This window comes from Lolium perenne, chromosome 3 (assembly GCF_019359855.2).
Source record: "Lolium perenne isolate Kyuss_39 chromosome 3, Kyuss_2.0, whole genome shotgun sequence".
In the NCBI taxonomy this organism is placed as follows: Eukaryota; Viridiplantae; Streptophyta; class Magnoliopsida; order Poales; family Poaceae; genus Lolium; species Lolium perenne.
Genome location: NC_067246.2, coordinates 139,397,428 through 139,416,308, shown reverse-complemented (window position 1 = coordinate 139,416,308; position 18,881 = coordinate 139,397,428). Strand labels below are relative to the sequence as shown.

Below are 18,881 nucleotides of genomic sequence, written 5' to 3'. Positions count from 1 at the left end.
TTTTGGTTGATTTTTAAGAATTATTTGAATAGGAAAAAGTCCCTGTCTTGTTATTTTTATCACATTTATTCTACAAAGAATCTAGCCATGAGGCCAGTGGCATTGGCTAGATAATTTCAGTAGCTTTCCAACCATATAAAGTTCATTGAATTTGGTTAAGCCAATTTGAATCTATTGATTTTCAAAGTGGAGGCAGTATTGAAATTCATTTGTAAATATTTAAACCAGATTTGAATAAAAGGGCCGGCGGGAAAACTAAACGGGCCAGATCATTTAAACAGGCCCAAGGCCAGCCCAGCCACGGTCTAGTGCCGCGCGGGCTGCCTGACAGCGGGGGCCACCCGTCAGTGGGCGTTTAAACCCGAAACGGTACAGATCAACGTGGGGCGTTGGATTAGAAATGGATCGGAGGGCCGTGGTTCATCGTCGTCTCCGACGAGAACCCGACGATGCGGTGGCAAACCTAGGGGGTGGGAGAGCTTACGGCGGCTCCAGCGAGGGATGGCAGTGTGCGCGAGGTAGATGTGGACGACGGCGAAGCAGCTGGTAGGAGTGGCGGAGCTCGAGGTGGCCTGGATCAATGGCGATTGCTCTAGGGCTTCCGCGGCTCCGATCTTGCAATTGGCCTTGCTCCGGCGACGATCGAGGTGGCTAATGGTGCGAGGAGAAGTGGTGAAGGGTGGGGAGTGAGGTGGTGTGCTCAGTTGCTTCCAGGGAACGTGGTATTTATAGAAGCGAGTGAGGGTTGCGGGGCAGGGTGGTGGTCGACATCGACGCGGCGATTCCGGCGACTGGTCGAGCTAGGCGAGGTGGTGGCAGTGCTCTACGTGTCCAGGCGAGTCTAATGGCAGCGACAGCTTGGTCGGGGGAGGCTTGGTTGGGTCGCGTTGCTTCCAGGCAGGTCGCGGCAGTGGCGGGATCTTCTTCTCCGTTCACGACGGCGGCGGTCCAGGGTCTGGTCGTGGCCATGTCTGGCGGCATCGCGGTGGCAAGCAGGCGCTCAACTCGTTCACAGGGGGTCCAGGGAGGGCTCGAGGTGGTGGCGCGGCGCGTGGCCAGTGTACGTCCATGGCGTGCACTCGCGCGACACGAGCGCCATCCGAGCGCGTTCTGGGCGCGCGTCCTCCAGCGTTGGTCGTCGTCGAGCTTGACAGTGGCGTGGCTAGGGAGGTGTAGGAGTCTCGTTGGCGCACGGTGGCGAGGGGGCCAGGGCAGGGGTGCAAGGAGAGGAGAGGGAGCTCGACGAGCTCGGGGACATGGCCGGCATGGCCATGCCTTAGCTTGCTCTCTCTCTCTCTTAGCCTCACTATGCTCCATTTAGGGCTTAAGGGGACCAGGGAACATAATGGAATAGGTTAGGGTAGTTTAGGTTAGGTAGATTCACTATTTGCAAATAGGGTGTAATAGTGTCATATTTGGAAAATGTGAAAAATGTCCAAAATTGAATTAATTCAAAAGGTGAAAGTTTTTGAAATGTGAGTGTTGCTATTAGTTGTAATTGACCAGAGGTGATTTGAGGTGGTGGTGGAGAAATTAGAATTCAAAAGTTTGTCAAAATGGCTAAGTGGGGAATGTTCCATAAGTTAAAAAGTTGGAACTTTGGATGAGCATTGCTCATGATCAAAGATGAATTTGGCATGATGATCTTTATCAAAGTTGCTCACCTTGATGCTGACTTTGAAATGGTGCAAAGAGTTAGCTAAAGTTGGTTTGGGAAAATTGAATGGCAAGGGCTCAAAGTGGTGATCCGACTAGAATTGTCAAAATTGACCATTATCATATGTGAGTGGGATTTGTGTTTGAAATTCACTTGAATTGTGAAACTTTGATTCCAAAAGTTGTAATAAGTGTTTAATAATATTATTCAACTAATGGTGAAGACCAAATTAGTCTAGGGTCAAAATTTATAAAAATGCCATAGGGCATATGTGAGGGTTTTTAGGGTTTTGCATTTTATGGATTTTCTTCCTCTTTGATTTATTTGGTTGGTGATCTTCATATGATCACATTAGGGTTTTAGAGCATATCAAATACAAGTAAAAGCAATCATCATGGCATATCACTCAAATGCACAAGTCCTATGCATGGTACTATATGCAAATAGAAAAGTTTTTGTTGGTTTGAAATTTTGCTTTCTGGAATTCTCTAACTTTCTTTTTATTGAAATTTGGGGTGTTACAGTAGGGCTGCAAAAGCACACCTCAAGCCGGAGTAAACAAGCTCCACAACGTCATAAAGGAATCACACACGATGCGCACACTGTCACCATCACACCGTGGAGAGTGACTCCGGAGTTCATATTAAAGTAACCTCTAGAGTGCATAATAGACAAGAGCAACATCTACATATTCAACTAGATTACAAAGCTCATGATCACATAAATATCACACCATGGGAGAGAGAGATGAACCACATAGCTACCGGTAGAGCCCTCAGCCTCAGGGGAGAACTACTCCCTCCTCATCATGGGAGACATCAACGGCAATAAAGATGGCGATGGAGTCGATGGAGATGGCTCCGGGGGCAATTCCCCGTCCTGGCAGGGTGCCGAAACAAAGACTTATGTCCCCCGAATTAGGGTTTTTGGTGGCGGCGGAGCTACGGAACTCTTCTGGAGAAATCGTACATCCCCTTTAGGGTTTTCAGGGCAGGAGCTTAATATAGGCGAAAGGGCGGCGCGAGGGGGTGCCCGAGGGGCCCACCCCATAGGGCGGCGCCGCCCCCCTCCTGGCTGCGCCAACTGATGGGGAGGAGGCCGTGGGCCTCCTCTGGCCTGGCAAAATAGAATTTCTGTAATTTTTCTGGATTTTTCCGAGCACTTTGGGTTTTGGGCCTTTTGTGCAATAAACATATATAATAAACAGAAACTGGCACTGTGGCATCTTGTTAATAGGTTAGTCCAATAAATGCCATAATATGATATAAAGTGCATATAAAACATGTAGCTATTGGCATAAAACTAGCATTGAACATAAGAAATTATAGATACGTTGGAGACGTATCAGGCTACTGCATGTTGGACGCCGACTACTTCACCGACAATCCATTGCACGGTGAGACTGTTTTCAGGCGTCGTTTCAGGATGAGTAGAAAACTATTTCTGCAAATTGTGTATGCCATCCGAAACTTTGACCCCTACTTCAGATGCAAAGCGGATTGCACTGGCTTGGTTGGATTTTCGTCACTGCAGAAGTGCACAGTGGCTATGAGGATGCTGACTTATGGAGCTCCCGGTGATGGTGCAGATGACTATCTTCGGATAGCGGAGTCCACCGCCCTTGATTGTTTCTACCGGTTCTGCAGGGCCGTCATAGTAGTGTTCGGGGACTTTTACTTGAGATCACCCGGTGAACTATGTGATCAATGGTCGGCACTACAACAAAGGATACTACCTTGCAGACGGTATCTATCTAAAGTTGGCAACATTTGTGAAGACTATCTCGAAACCCAGCACCCCCAAACTTTGCGAGTTTGTCAAGAAACAAGAAGCTTGCCGAAAAGACGTCGAGCGTGCATTTGGTGTCCTCCAACAGAGATTTGCTGTCGTCCGGTTCCCCGCTATGACTTGATCCAAAGATCAGATGTGGGAGGTGATGAATTGTTGTGTGTGCTTACACAACATGATTATTGAAAATGAGCGAAAACATCCGGTTCCTCTGGCTGAGCAACAAGCACCATATGAGAGAGAGGGTCCTCTTGCACAGCCTAATCACCAGGTGCCTCCATCATGGGCCGCCTTCATTGCTATGCGCCAGGAGATTCGAGACTCTACAATGCATCAGCAGCTGCAAGATGGTCTGGTGGAGCACATATGGACGCTCCGAGGCAACGCCAACGTCGACGCCAACTAGTCTGTCATAATTTGTTTGAAAATTTGAGAAACTGTGTGCTTCATTTGTTTCAGCACTTGTTAAACATTGTACTGATTATCGCCAAATTTGTTTCGGCAATTTTCGTACTCTTGCTCGCCGAACTTATTAAATTTTATGTTGAATTTGTTTGAAATATGTCAAATGGTCGAGGTTAGGGGTTTCCTGCCGCGAGGACGGCTAGAACTTCGGTGCTCCCCACGCCAAATCTTCCTCCAATCCGGACGGAAATTTCGCCGGATTTGAGCGTGGGGAGCGCCAACGAGTGGGAATGCTCTGATAGTGGCCGTGCAATACATATGTACCTTCACGGTAATCTCTTCTTATTCCTTCTCTTCGCGGTAATCTCTTCTTATTCCTAAAAAATGGTAATGTTTTTTTATCGAAAAAATATCATTGATTGGTCTAGATTTACATGTATCTACATACTCATCTAGATACGTGCGAATCTAGATAAACTTCTGACCCTTATTTTCGAACGGAGGAAGTACATAACATTTTTTTATGAATAGGTGATGAAATGGGGAGAGTTAAAGTATGATAAAATCACACTATATCATCACGTCCAGCGTCATCTAACTTGGTGCCCATGTCATAGCCTTCGCGCATACTATCTTTGTTTTAAAAAATAAAGCTCACACGTATTGCAAGACGAACTTTGACCATTAAAATTGAGCAATAAAATCTTGATTATACTTATTATATGTAAATAATATCGTTAAATTCGTGTTGAAGAGCACTTTTTAATGATGATGATTTCATACAATTTTTTTTTTATAAATTTTAAGTAATTTTTAGTCAAACAAAAATCACGGAAAACAAGAACACCTTGTTCTTTGAAATGGAGGGAGTAGAATTTTCTATCCTAGTGCAATACACGGGTATTTTTCTGTTATTTTTTTGATAAACAACATATATTAATATCGCGTAGATACCAATTACACTGAGCCTCTGCACAACATCATGCCCTAATAATATAAAGGATGCACACAACCAAAAAAGATAGAAAAATTTTAAAAAAGAAAAGTCCCCCTAGAGAGATCGACAACTTGAATATCAACAATGATGCCACCAAGACAACACCAGAAGATTAGCTTCTCCATAAGGGACGCTTCCAAGAAGGAAACAATGCACAAACACTGTCGTCGCCTGATCACAGATCTTAGGTTTTCACCCTGAAGAAAGTCCTCTTTATCAAAACAATGTCTTCAACAGGAACATTGCCAGACACAACCAGTTAATGTCAGACCTTGGATTTTCACCCTGAAAGATAAAACTCTGAACTTCTCCTATGCAGTTGCCTCCACATACAAGTCGTTGTTCGAAGTCACGACAAGCCAATTGCAACTCACCTAAGTAGGAAAGAAAAAAATTCTGTTATGAAGGATAAAAATTGTGGGAAAGAAAATCTGTTCTTACACCTAAGTAGGAAGAGAACGAGATTGTTTTTTTTGTTGTTGTTGCAAATGAACAACAATTTGAAGGAAAAGACGATCTTCTCGATTTGCACAGCGCAATGTGACGCGACCGTACTGAATGCGACCTTCAGGGTTCGCACTTCGCAGTCAGGTGAGCCCAAGACGCCGCTACCCGACTCGATCGAGTCTCAAACCCAAATCCGCATGACCAGACCAGTGTGACTCCACCCCAATCTCCCAAAGCCTCTTCCCCATCACTCTCTATCCCATCCCAACCCTAGCTCGGCGGCAGCACCAGCGGCGGGGATGGCGTCGATCCCGCCCGACGAGCCTGCCGAGAACGGCCACCGCAACGGCAACGGGCCGTCCCCTCCCCCCGCCAAGCGCGCGCGCTCGGCGCTGATCTCGGCCGCCGAGATCCGCGACGAGTTCGCGCACCACGACCCCGCCGTCGCCCGCGTCAACAACGGCAGCTTCGGCTCCTGCCCGGCCTCCGTGCTCCACGAGCAGGCCCGCTGGCAGCGCCTCTTCCTCGCCCAGCCCGACGACTTCTACTTCCACGGCCTCCAGCCGGGCCTCCGCCGCTCCCGCGCCGCCGTCGCCGCCCTCGTCAACGCCGGGGACGTCTCCGAGGTCTCCCTCGTCGACAACGCCACCACCGCCGCCGCCATCGTGCTGCAGCACGCCGCCTGGAGCTTCGCCGAGGGCCGCTTCGCGCGCGGCGACGCCGTGCTCATGCTCCACTACGCCTACGGCGCCGTCAAGAAGTCCATCCAGGCCTACGCCGCCCGCGCCGGGGCCGCCGTCGTCGAGGTGCCCCTCCCGTTCCCCGTCGCTTCGCCCGACGCCATCGTCGCCGAGTTCCGTGCCGCGCTCGCCGTCGCCAAGGATGGTGGTCGCAGGGTCCGGCTCGCCGTGATTGACCACATCACTTCCATGCCCAGTGTTGTCATCCCGGTCAAGGAACTCGTCGCCATCTGCCGCCAAGAGGGCGTTGACAAGGTGTTTGTCGATGCTGCGCACTCCATTGGGCAAGTCCCGGTCGATGTGCGCGACATTGGGGCCGATTTCTACACTAGTAACCTCCACAAGTGGTTCTTTTGCCCCCCGGCCGTGGCCTTCTTGCACACCCGCAAGGGTGGCCCCGTAGCCTCTCAGCTCCACCACCCTGTGGTGTCGCACGAGTATGGCAATGGGCTGCCTATGGAGAGTGGATGGATCGGGACACGGGATTACAGCGCCCAGATCGTTGTTCCTGAAGCTGTCAACTTCGTCAACCGGTTTGAAGGTGGGATCGAGGGGATACGCAACCGGAACCACGACAAGGTGATTGAGATGGGCAGGATGCTCGCCGAGGCATGGGGGACGTCTCTTGGTTCGCCGCCAGAAATGTGCGGAAGCATGGTTATGGTAGGGATGCCTAACTGTCTTGGCATTGAGAGCGATGATGATGCAATTAGAGTGCGCACCATGTTGAGGAAGGATTTCAAGGTGGAAGTGCCGATATACTACAATACCAGAAGGCTTCAAGAGCAAGAGACGGCAACACATAATAATGCTGATCCAGTCACTGGGTATGTAAGGATCTCGCACCAGATTTACAATGTCAAGGAGGACTATGAGAGGCTGAGAGATGCTGTCAATAAGCTTGTTGCTGACGGATTCACCAGCAGTATATTGCGGCCTTCTGACAAGGTACACTTATTAACACTCACTTCGTTCTAGCCATTTCTTTTCTTCAGTACTAGACTTTACTTTCATGGACTGGCTCTGCTCGTTAAAATTATTTTTTGCACCATAAATTTGTTTGATTGTAGTATTGTACTCTTGGTACAGTCGCCTATTGCAACACATGCTTCTACATGATATGCTTGTACACATGACTTTTATTTTTTTTCCAGATTTTACAACCTTTTACATCTTACTGATGATCTTTCTTGTGCATTTACTTGACATTCTACCGAGCAACAGTTTATCTACATGCGATGCTGATCTTTGAAATTTTATGTACTCATATACCAATAGAACATGAAATTTGTTTCATGCAAATGGTCCCTCCGTTCCTTATTTACATGGCGAAGTGTATCTCGAAGATCAGCTTTGATTATCTATTTGACCCACAAAACGTGGGCCATGTGCTACAAAAAATATACTTGAATTCTTATTCAGAAAAAAGTTTCCGATGGTATAACTTTATGACACATTTCTCATGTATTATTGGTCAAATTGATGGTCAAATTTAAATCCTGCAAAATGAGTGTGCCATGTAAATAGGAATGGAGGAATAGAACCTAGCATACTGTTCTGAATTGGTGAGCTAAACGGCGACCAAGAGATGCTATAATTCAATGACACCCAATTTGTCCAATTAGGATAGTATGATATCTTTTCACCCGTACTTGGTTTTGATTGTTTGTATTCCATGTACTGAGATTAAGAATACTGCTAGTATTATTTACATACTAAAAGCAAGATATGGCTGAAAATAGAGATATATGTTAATAATTCTCACAAAATGGCAAAACGGCTGACCATCCATCTAGTGTTTTTTTCTTATTAGTGGGTTGCAGCCGATAGATCATAATCGTACTGAAAGAAATCATAAACGGGTAGATTTCCATAACCTTGTCCAAGCGAATCACAACCAATAGATACATAGATGTAAAAGCAGAGAGTCAGAGTGTTACTCGTGGTTTCATAAGGAATTGGACTTGTGAAGAATTCACTTGCTCATGTGAATTTTCTTACATCACTATATAAGATCACAAGTACTATTGAGAATATGAAAATTTGTATGTCATGCTGGACAACCTTACTAATATGTTTCTTGTTCGTTTATGAATGCTTTTGGCTATGTTGTATCTGCTAAGCTGTTCTACCGTGTGAGTTTTGCTAGTAGGCACACCCACACGTATTAGGGAGTTGTGTAGCAAACTATCCCTGGCCTTTTTTTTTGCTTTAAAATAATTTAACAGGAATTGTAGAGGCTTCCATTCTGTAGGATTTTTTCCCTATAGAGTTTGTTTGGTTTGGGACTGGAAACCATAAGAAGTTTGTTTATGTTCCACTTTGCGCTCAGTTCCAAAGGAAAATTTCCATTGAGTCCAATCTCATGGAAAATTTACATTATTTTTTTAACAATTACGCCATACTAAAGTTTCTGTGTTTTTCCAGTGGTGCAACCAAATAGCTTCAATTATAGATTCCTGCATTTTGACAATCATGCCAGCCAAAGAGGCAGCCACAGAGACGAGGGAGCCATGTAGCAAGTTGTGCCTTAAGAGCCTCTTTTGTTCAAAGGAATTTCATATGAATTTTAGATGATTTCATTCTTTAGGATTTGTTCCTATAGAGATTGTTTGGTTTGTAGAAAACCACGGGAATTTTCCTATGTTCTTTGTGTACAATTTCAAGGAAAAGTTCCATTTAGTCCAACCTTATGAAAATTTTCCTTTGTTTCTGTGACAACTATACCATGCAACTAATGCTATGGGAAAGTTATTGCGTTTTTCCTGGGATGCAACCAAACAGTTTCTGTTGCAGATTCTTGTGTTTTGAATTCCTATAGTATACAACATGGCATGCAATCCAAATCCTTAGTATCTCTTATAATCCAGAGTTTCAGATTTAAAAGCAAGCCTAACACCTGATATTGGTGAGTATATTAGAGCGCTGTATATGCTCCACTCCATATTCTACTACCTCCATCCCAAGGCTTAAGGCTTATATATTTTATAAAAAAGTCAAACCAAGTAAAGTTTGACCAAAATTTTAGAAGAATCTATCAATAAATAATATTTTGTAGATACCATATGAAAATATATTTCATTATCTATCTAATGATATTGTTTTGTATTTTGCATGTTAATGTTTTTTGATAAAAACTCGGTCAAATTTGACATAGTTTGACTTTGTAAAAATAATAGCCTTAAGCTTTGGGATGGAGGTAGTATTAATGTACTTTCCATGTGGGTAACTAGTAATGGAACTATTGAATTATTGACATTGCACTCACTGCTAGTTTACATTAACTTATTATGGACATTCATTGTCAATAGATCTCCAAGTTTTGTGCAGCTAGTGTTTGACACCGTTGTGATGTCTTTTTCATGATTAGTGATTGTGATCAGCTGAATTTGTGATGGATGCTATTGATATGTGCTATTGATACTTGATGATTGTTCCTACTAATCTGATTACAAATATATTAAGTCCTGATGTTTCTTTTTCCACGATTTTCCTCACAGCAAGAAACTCTGGCGTGAGGACATTACATCCAGCCAGCAGCAATCCATCCTAAGATGCTGTGGCCGACTACTTAGGTGTGGGTCTGTGCCACAGCCAGTGCTCCAGTGAGATCTAGTTATTAGCCTTCCCCATGTCATCGCCTGTTGATGTAGATTGTACTTTCACAAACTGACAAATGTTGTATTTGAGCTGCAATAATGTGCACTGGTCTTCCCTGGTTCCTTTTTCGAGCTGCAATGTAAGAATAATAATATGTATGCAAGGAGGCTTGCAATCTTTTTAGATTGATTGTTGGTTACAGATGATGCTGATATCTCCCTGTTCTGTTTACTTCAGTAGCCATTTTATGGCTTCGTCCAGGAAAAATGAATAGAGTATGTTACGTTGTGCACCGGGCATGCGCTCTTACAATTAACTCATCACTTCTAACATTAGTAAGCAACTGTATTAAAAAATTACAAATTATATAACGCAATGGATGAAAACTACTAACAAGTAAACCTTTCTAAGGCAGAAATCATGCCAGGTTTCGCAGGCTGCGACTTAACGAAATGTTATTAATTTCGGACCAAGATTAAGAAAGCACTAAATTTCGCTCATGAAGATGGAAAAATGAAATCTGTTGATCTCAAGAGCGGTGGTGAATGGTTAGGCAGGCAGTGGCAATCGGGGATCAAACCCCGGTTTAACACTTGGGTGTCATGAAATATTTTTTTAGAGCGAGGCATCAATAGTGAGATGTACGTGGTGACTTCGTCAATCCCAAAATCCAGTAAATCGATTTTTTTTTTTTATGTATTCGCCGGATCAATACTCTCTTGAAACTTATAGGGATACAAGAGCTTCAGCCCAGCATGCCCGGGTGGCTGCCCGGGCTCCAGCGCCAAAACTTGTCTAGTTACTTAGCAAAATGGCTAGCTTAAGTAATCATTTGTTTGAGCAAATTAAGCTCGACATAGCCACGCATTAATCCTGCCCACGCTCCACGTCTAGGCTAGCTCCGCCACTGGATACAATATACATATATACGTAATACGTTCATAGAGGTGTATACATAAATTTGCGAAGTTGGGTATATACCATGTTATTGAAAAAAAAGGGAGTGTTGGTTTGGGTGCCAATCACGTGAGCTCGTCTGTTAGGAACTGACCTCTTCATAGAGGCAACGTCTGCAATGTTGTTCCCGCGTGAGCCGGCCCATTAGAAGTAGGTAGCTCCCACACTTCGGTTCTTTTTCTTGGCCATTCTTTTTTATGCCTCTCTGTAGGTTTGCTAAATAAACATCCCTTTTTTGGTCTATTTTTTGTTGTTGATAATTTTGAAATATTTGGTGGAAATAAAAAAGTTCAGAATTTGAAAAGGTTTAGATTTGAAAAATGGTCAGATTTAAAATGTTTACATTTGAAAATACTTTCATCTTTGAAAAAGGTTAGATATTGAAAAAGTCTTAGATTTTAAAAAGTTCACATTTTGAAAAAATATCAGATATAAAAATTGTTCCGAAATGCCTCAGAAAAACTAGAGGAAACCCTAACACGAAGGTTCTAGAACCTTCCTAAAACCAAAAATATAGAGAGGAAAACCGGCATAGAAAAACCAGAGAAAACCACGACGGGGTTCTAAAACATTTCTAAAATAGGATAAATCGTGACACCTAGGATTTTGATGGGCTGGCCTATTTACAAAAGTTAGCTTCGGGAGTGGGTACGCGTTGCATCCGAGGAGACACATTCACCCCTTGTTTAGGATACTACCAGTGGCGCACCACTACACATGTGCGTCACTGCTAGCCATATTACCAGTGGCGTATCTAGTGAGCAGTGCATCACCACTACGTTTGACCAAGGTTTGACCCACCCCTATACATAGCAATGGCGCACCATGTAGAGGTGCACCACTGCTACGGGTGCACCACTGCTAGGTAGCAGTGGTGCACCTCTACATGGTGCGCCATTGTTATGTATATGGGGTGCTGGAACGTTTGGGCACCACTTAGAAGTGGCGCACCAAGCATGGTGCACCATTGCTAAGTGGTGCCTAGGCATTTCCACCCACCCACACCCCGACCCCCTTTTTGGTTTTGAAAAAATAAAAAATAGATAGAAATTTTTAAAAATAAAATCTTTCAAGATGCCCATGTATTATGTCATCTAGTTTTAATGAAAATTAACAAAAATGAATTTGCATTTTTTGTGCAAAATGGGGCCATGTTTCAGTAAAACGGGACTTCTGATTGCATACGAACTCCGATGAAAATCCTTTTTATATGAAAATGTACCTACGCCAAAATTTCCTATCCGGTTTCAACGCCCTCTGGGCATTTAGACAATTTTTAGATTCCTAAAAATCAAAAAGGAAACATGACTTTTTTCAGGTTTTAGATTTCGGGCAGAAATTTCAAAAAAGGAAAGAAAAAAAACAGTGTGCCACTGCTAAGTTCTCGCCCAATGAATTTTGAAATGGCCGGCCACTTACCCATTCCTCCCTCCTCCCCCACACATTCTAATACCCTCCTCCTCTCCCCTCCTCCTCATCTTCTTTCTTCCTTCCTTTTACTCCTCCATCCACTCCTCCTGCCTCCTCTCCGGTGACCTCCGATGACCCTCCGGCCTCCCTCCTCCCTCCTCCTCTCCGGCGACCACCAACGATCCTCCTCCTCCACACCTCCTCCTCTCCTCCTTCTCTTCCTCATCCTCTCCTCCTCCACTCAGTCGACCCTAACTTCCTCACCATACAAAACTTGACAATATGCATACTAGAACAAAAATAAAAAAATGCAAAAAAATAATAAAAAAACCGGGATCTAGATCCAAATTTCAAAATTTTACTAGTGGCGCACTTCTTTTTTGCGTAGTGGCGCACGTCGATGAAATAGCAGTGGCGCACCAGTGAGCTAGTAGTGGCGCACTACATGGTGCTCCAATGCTAAGTCAGATAGCTTAAAAGCTAGGCTTAGGGTCGAACCGGCCAAAAACCCTGAAAGCTCGGTGGGCAGGCGGGCTTCGGGCTGGGCCTCTGTGGTGACCCGGCATACCACTGCATAGTGTAGTATGCAAGTCTGATATAACACCAATGAAAAACCGTTCCACTAGTATCATATCGCTCAGAGTGGTACAACAGAAACATATGCGGGTCCAAGGCATGTCTATAGAATTACAACATTGACTCTGTTACATAAGAGCATCACAGCCTCCTACTTTACAATGAGGTAAATCTGCAAATAAACTCCAGAAGAACGACTCGTAGTCTAATCCTATCGCGAACTCTATTTGTAGAGTATTTGACTAGCTATAGAGGCTATGAATAGATTCTAGCTAAGTAGGAGCTAGGTTTAGGAAGCTAGTTCCATTCTATGGCTAAACTAGGTTTTCTCCTTGTTGGATGTGGTATCTGACTCCTCTGACAGGGTCCTGTCTCTTGAAGTAGTTGTTGACTCCTCGGCCTTCGAGTTACACGGTAGATTCTCCTTCGAGGCCTCCATATCTAAGCAGGGGATTTAAGAGTGGGATCAGTACGAGCGTACTCAACAAGTTCATTATAGGAAAGAGGTGTTTAATGCACTAGCTACATCATTAGACCAGAAAGTCTAATACCAATGCAGGTTTTCATAACCATTTCTTCAAAAGGCTGCTTTTATTCAGAAGAACTATGTCCGTCAGCCTTCACCGGTTTACTACAACTTCATGGAGCTCCTTTCCGGCCGCGTTCGCAGTTCCATATCCCGGAACAGGGAGTGACAGGTCACGGTTCTTTACACTCTGCAGAGGTGTGTTGCTTTACCCATAAGAGATCTTAACCTTGGTGCCAACCGAGTTGCAGGCTCATCCACACTTCCTTTGGTGTGAGGCCCGGTATAAGGTCTAGCTAATCATGTTCCTCCGCTACCTCGCACACCCACCCTTTGTTGCATACCCCGACCCTAGGTCCACGCCGGTCCCATTATTCCCATAGATTTCAGGGTGGACCCCGACCACGACGTCAATGCAGGGCTCTACCATACATTCCTACGCCGGTAGCTGCAACCCATCATAGACCACAATACCGTGGGGACTTAAGGCTTCCCCAGCCTACCGCTTGTTCTTCGGGCGACAAGTGTCTACGGACAATGCCGTGGGGACTTAAGGCTTCCCCAGCCTACCGCTCGCCCCCGACAGATACAAGTGTCTACGGTAAAGCACGTCCGTTGATGTACGAGAGGTGTAAACACTTTTGACTACTCCGTCCCACTCCGGATCTTATGGTTAACACGGGTATTACGACACAAGAATCACTTGCGACATTTGTTGTTTAATCCTAGATGGATGTAAACCCTTGCAATGGAACCTCCACCATATCCACACAATCCATGGTTCCATTTCCCACCACATAGTCATATTCATAGTTATGAAAATAGTGGTTTTGGTTTTTATGCAATAGTGATAATCATAGTACTTTGCAAGTAATTTGATAAAGATACTCAAATGACATGAGCAAGTGATGAACTTGCCTTTCTTGACTGCAAGATTATGCAGGCAAGGTCTTCGATACGCAATAACTCCAAATTCTGAAATAGCATCATCGTCCGGTAAGGACGATGTTTAAAAGATTGGCAAGGATGCAATAATGCATAAGTATGAGATGCAATCGCTCTAAGCGTGACCTAACCCCGATGATTTAGGATCAGTGAGTTGTAATAATTGGTTCAGGGTGTGTTGCACTTTTAGAGTGATTCACAAACAAGGTTCTTATTCATGTGTGATTACTTGGTATCATAAACATGTGTTTCAATATATCATAATAATAACACTAATAGCACACAACAATAAGATTTGGTGTAATCCTAACCTGTAATGAATAGTGGTTGATTTTAGCACTATATGGCATGGTTAATGATTAATTATCATATACTTCAAAAGAATAACTTTTGAAGAACCTGTTCTTTAATAAAGAACATGTATGATAATTTAGAGTTGTGGAGTACTATGGTTTATTATGGTTTCATCTAGTTTCTGGAGTGAGTATTAGATGGATCACAACCTAGTTGGATTCATCAACACCAAGGGCTTGTAAGGTTGAGTTAAGCCTAGGTATCCTAAGAAATTATTCATACACGGTTGCTATCAAGGTTGGTTCATCTTATTGGTGATAGCTAGCTAGGGTTTATAGGTTCTTATAAGCAGGGTTGATGATGATTCTTTATTTTCTTCAAAAGAATAACTTTTGAAGAACATACTTCTTAAATAATAAGAAGTATATCAATTAGGGTTGAGGTGGTCTAGGTTTTTCTGTTGGTTCTATTAAGTAAGGAGTAATTGGCTTCTAAATAGGATGGTTGATAAGTATCCAATACTAGTAGGGTTTAGTGGAACAGGGTTCTGTAATGTAAAATAGTAAGTATGGTTGCTATTAGGGTTCATCACAATGGTGTGATGCTAATTAGGGATCAATAAGGATGATGGCTTTGGTAATAGGATCTAGGGTTTTTTACTTGGTTGACCCCACTTGATTAGTTAGGTCTGATGGGGATGAATACATGGGATACCCATATATTAGTGATAGGTCTTCTACATTTTATGTGTACAAGACAAGTATTTAGTTGCTACTATGGTTCTATGATTTGGAAGAAGGTACCATGATCACATGTTCTAACCTAAGGTTTTAGGTTTAGGACAATTTAGGGTTCACATGTACTAATGGAACTAGGTTTCTAGTTGAATTAGGGTTTTGGGTTTACACATGAAATGATGAGTTCCTAGTTTTCTTCCTTATGGAACTAGGGTTGCATGATTACTATTTAGTTCATAAGTTAATAACTTCATTAATAAAGTTGAAGTTATTAATAACTTTGAAATAATAATATTGGATTTGGTATTTTATTAATTTTCAAGATTTAATAATTAGGTAATTATTAATTAGGTTTTTAATCCCTCTAATAAGGATTTAACAAAATAACAAATAAATAAAATTACTTTTAATGTTTTCTTTATTTTCTTACTGGTTTTTATTTATTTTAGAAGGTTTTCCTAATTATTGAATTTTAATTCAATCAAGTATAAAAGAAAAGACTTAATTAATGAGTTTAAAATAATTAAAATTTTATTAAAAATAAAAATTTCATATTATATTTTTATTGGATAGAGTTTACTGTTCTAAGAATTTTGATGTCTTCTTTATATTTTTCTGAGCTATATTCAGTTTTATACAATTTGGCAAAGTTGCAGGTATTTTCTGGAATTATGTTTAATTAAGAAATACTAGAGCTACCCGGTTAAACTACCCATATAGTCACTGACTAGTGGGCCTTCGGCCACGTCAGCTGCCACGGTGACTTGGACTATGGTCAAAATTGACGAGGTGGCGGGGAGGTTGCCGACCGGCGGCCAGACGGCGATGACGCCGGCGATTTGGCGCTCGCGCTGACGGGAGACTACTTGCGTTCGATTCAGTGTGGTGTGGTGAACGATTTGAGGGTGGCGCCGCTACCTATCGATCGCCGGAGCTTGCTCGCCGGCGAGGTCGTGCGGCGGTGCTCACAGGCGTGCGACGCAACAACGACAGGAAGCGAGCGTGCAGAAGCCACGGGGTCCTCGTGAAGCAGAAGCTCACCGTGGTTACGAAGGAGGCGTCGGCGAGGGCAGAGATGGTCTGCATCGCCCGAATTGGCCGCTCCCGACGTCTGGGATGTCGAGCTTGCCGCGGACAATTCGGAGAGCTTGGGCTCGATTCCGTTTGCAAGGTGAGCGAGTCGAGGGTGGTGACGACGGTGGTGACCACGGCTTTGCTTGGGAAGGCTCCAGACATCAGCGGAAGGAGATGGCCGGAGATGCTAGGGTTTCGATTTGGGCGGAATTTAACAGAGAGGGGGAAGAACTCGGGAACTAGGGTTCGTCGCGGGCTTTATACGGCTCGGGGTGAGCCTCGTCACGCTGCCGTTGAAGGAGAGAACGCCAGCGACAAGGAGAAGGGACGCACGGCGTCGTGCTGTCCTCCATGCGGGAGGAAGAGATGAGGACGAAGCCCCCCCTTCGTTGATATTTTTCGAACAGGTATGGTGGGCTGGTAAGTAGGCTGCTGGTGGGTTGTGCTGGGCTGGTGCGGTTTGGGGCTGGACCGGGCTTCTACTGGGCTCCCCAGTTGGGCTGCTGCGGCAGGTAAGCCTCTTCTCCTCTCTTTTTCTTTTCTGTTTTTATTTTATGTTTAAAATCCTGTTATATATTTGCTAATTTAAATTCATATTTTAACACTTTGTTCTTTTGCAGGTATTTCATGATGTTAATTCAATGAGGATGTAGTGCAATGACTATTACACCACCCTCCTATCTGAAGAACATATTATGTATTCGATTAAATTTCATACATGTGGGCTTATTCAAAATAGCAAATAGACATGATTTTATATCCTCATTTTATGTTTATGTTTTTCTTGTGGATCAATCTGTTTGAAGTATTAGAGTTGATAATTCTAGCTCAAGGTATTTCAGAAGTTATCATTAGGACTTGTTATCTTGTTTGAGAAGTTGGTTGTTCACATATGATTTTATGTGAGCATCAACTATTAGGGTTTTATGATTTCTATTACAACCCCTTGTAAAGTTAACATTATTATATTTGAAAGTATCTAAGGTAGGTATTGTCTCCCTCAAGGTTTGGTTTTGGTTTATGAGGGTAAGTGGTTGATCACCACACATGGGTTTAATTATAGGATTTAACAGTAGGGCCTCTTATGTTCAATAGTTGAAACAAAAGATTTACCAGTGAACAACTTTAGGTTTTTAATTATGTCCCCCTAATGGCTTATGGTTTGGAACTCAAATGTGAACTAGGCTTATATTTGTGATCACCCATTTGATACACCAACTAGGGTTTAGTCTCCCCTATCCATGATAAGGTGGTTACTTGCTTAATTGTTTCTGTTCTCCTTTAATTACTAAGGACTTGAGAATTGGTTTTATCTAATCCCAATTAACTTCTATTACTATCCTCAATTTATCATTAAAGTAACTAAAGTGATTATGGTTCTTTTTTAAAGTTAACTTTGGTTATATGGATTACTGGTTTCTCACCATATAAAGCATGGAGTTTTACTCTAAGGTTTTCTTAGGTCCTTTAATTGAGGAATAAATGGAATATAGATGTGATAGGGTTCTACTTATGATCACCAAGTGATTCACAAGTTGGGATTGAGATATAAGTCTAGGGTTGCTTACTAATGATCTCCCTATGATTTCATGTGGTGAATAATATCTACTAATCATATAAGTGTTAGCATTTGGATTATTCTCCTATTTCTCCAAAGCATGGTCATGGATTAGGCATGATCCACTTGTTCTTAATATCCCTACCTCAAGTTCTTAGGGTTTATGATCATCACTCAATTTATAATGATCAAGGTTTGGCTTCCTAAGGATCTCTCGTTAAATAGGTTTCTCACTTCCATGATCAAGCATTGTTTTGATCAACTAGGGTGTATTACTTCTAATTTACCTTCTTGAATGAGACTACTATGGTTGCCTCTAAATTTTATATCCCAGGAGAATGCCTGAGATATTATGTTAGGGTTCTACTCAAACAATGATGATATGGTCATCTGGTTATAAGTATAGTTCTCTCCCTCAAATCCAGGTGTTGCCTTAACTATCTTGAGTGTAACTCCATAGCTTGAGTTCTCTCATATAGGAATGGTTTATTCTAGGGTTTATGGTGTACTCCTAATGTTTACTTAGGTGTCTAGGCTAAGATTCCACTTGGTTAACTTAGTTGGATTAGCCTCCTCATTATTTCATCAACTCATGTATATTATCTTATCCAATTGGATATTTGGTTATCTCACCCCTCCAAGATGAAATGGTTTACAGATCAAATACTTTAGTTCAATGGTTGTCTCTTATTCTTAAATAGGTAAAGCTATGATTTGTATGATTGGTCTCTCTCATTTGGAAAGGTCTTTAATACTAACCTAAGGTTAGGCTCCATAGAGAATGATGTGATCATCAATATCTATGTTTAATATAATTGGGTTCTCTCTCTAGGGATGGTCTGGAATAATATCCTAGGGTTTCTCTTCAAAGTGATGGTTGGAATACATGGATGTATATCCAAGGTTTTAGCTTAAGATTTTCAATTGCTTCTCTAATAAATACTATAGAACTCTCACCTCTCTAGGTTTGATGTGTAATAACTTGGAATGGAGAAGAATATCTATTTCTGGAGTGGATCTTCCTGTTATAATTCCAATGTTGAAATGGAATGAATACCATGAGGTTTCATGGTAGGATTATGGATTAGTTTTAAGACATGGAGAAGATAGTCAAGAATGGTTTCTTCATTTTATTGTTACTTGGTTTGTACTTAAACAGATGTTCTTATG

General features: G+C 42.8%; 1 protein-coding gene across 1 annotated transcript; it reads left to right on the top strand.

Annotated features, from left to right (window-relative positions):
* The first annotated feature begins 5,488 nt into the window (after window positions 1-5,488).
* Window positions 5,489-9,817, top strand: LOC127342598 (putative L-cysteine desulfhydrase 1). Its single transcript, XM_051368578.2, has 2 exons — window positions 5,489-6,982; window positions 9,535-9,817. The coding sequence occupies exons 1-2, from the start codon at window positions 5,594-5,596 to the stop codon at window positions 9,550-9,552; spliced, it is 1,407 nt and encodes a 468-aa protein (XP_051224538.1). The 5' UTR covers window positions 5,489-5,593; the 3' UTR covers window positions 9,553-9,817.
* Window positions 9,818-18,881: the final 9,064 nt, after the last annotated feature.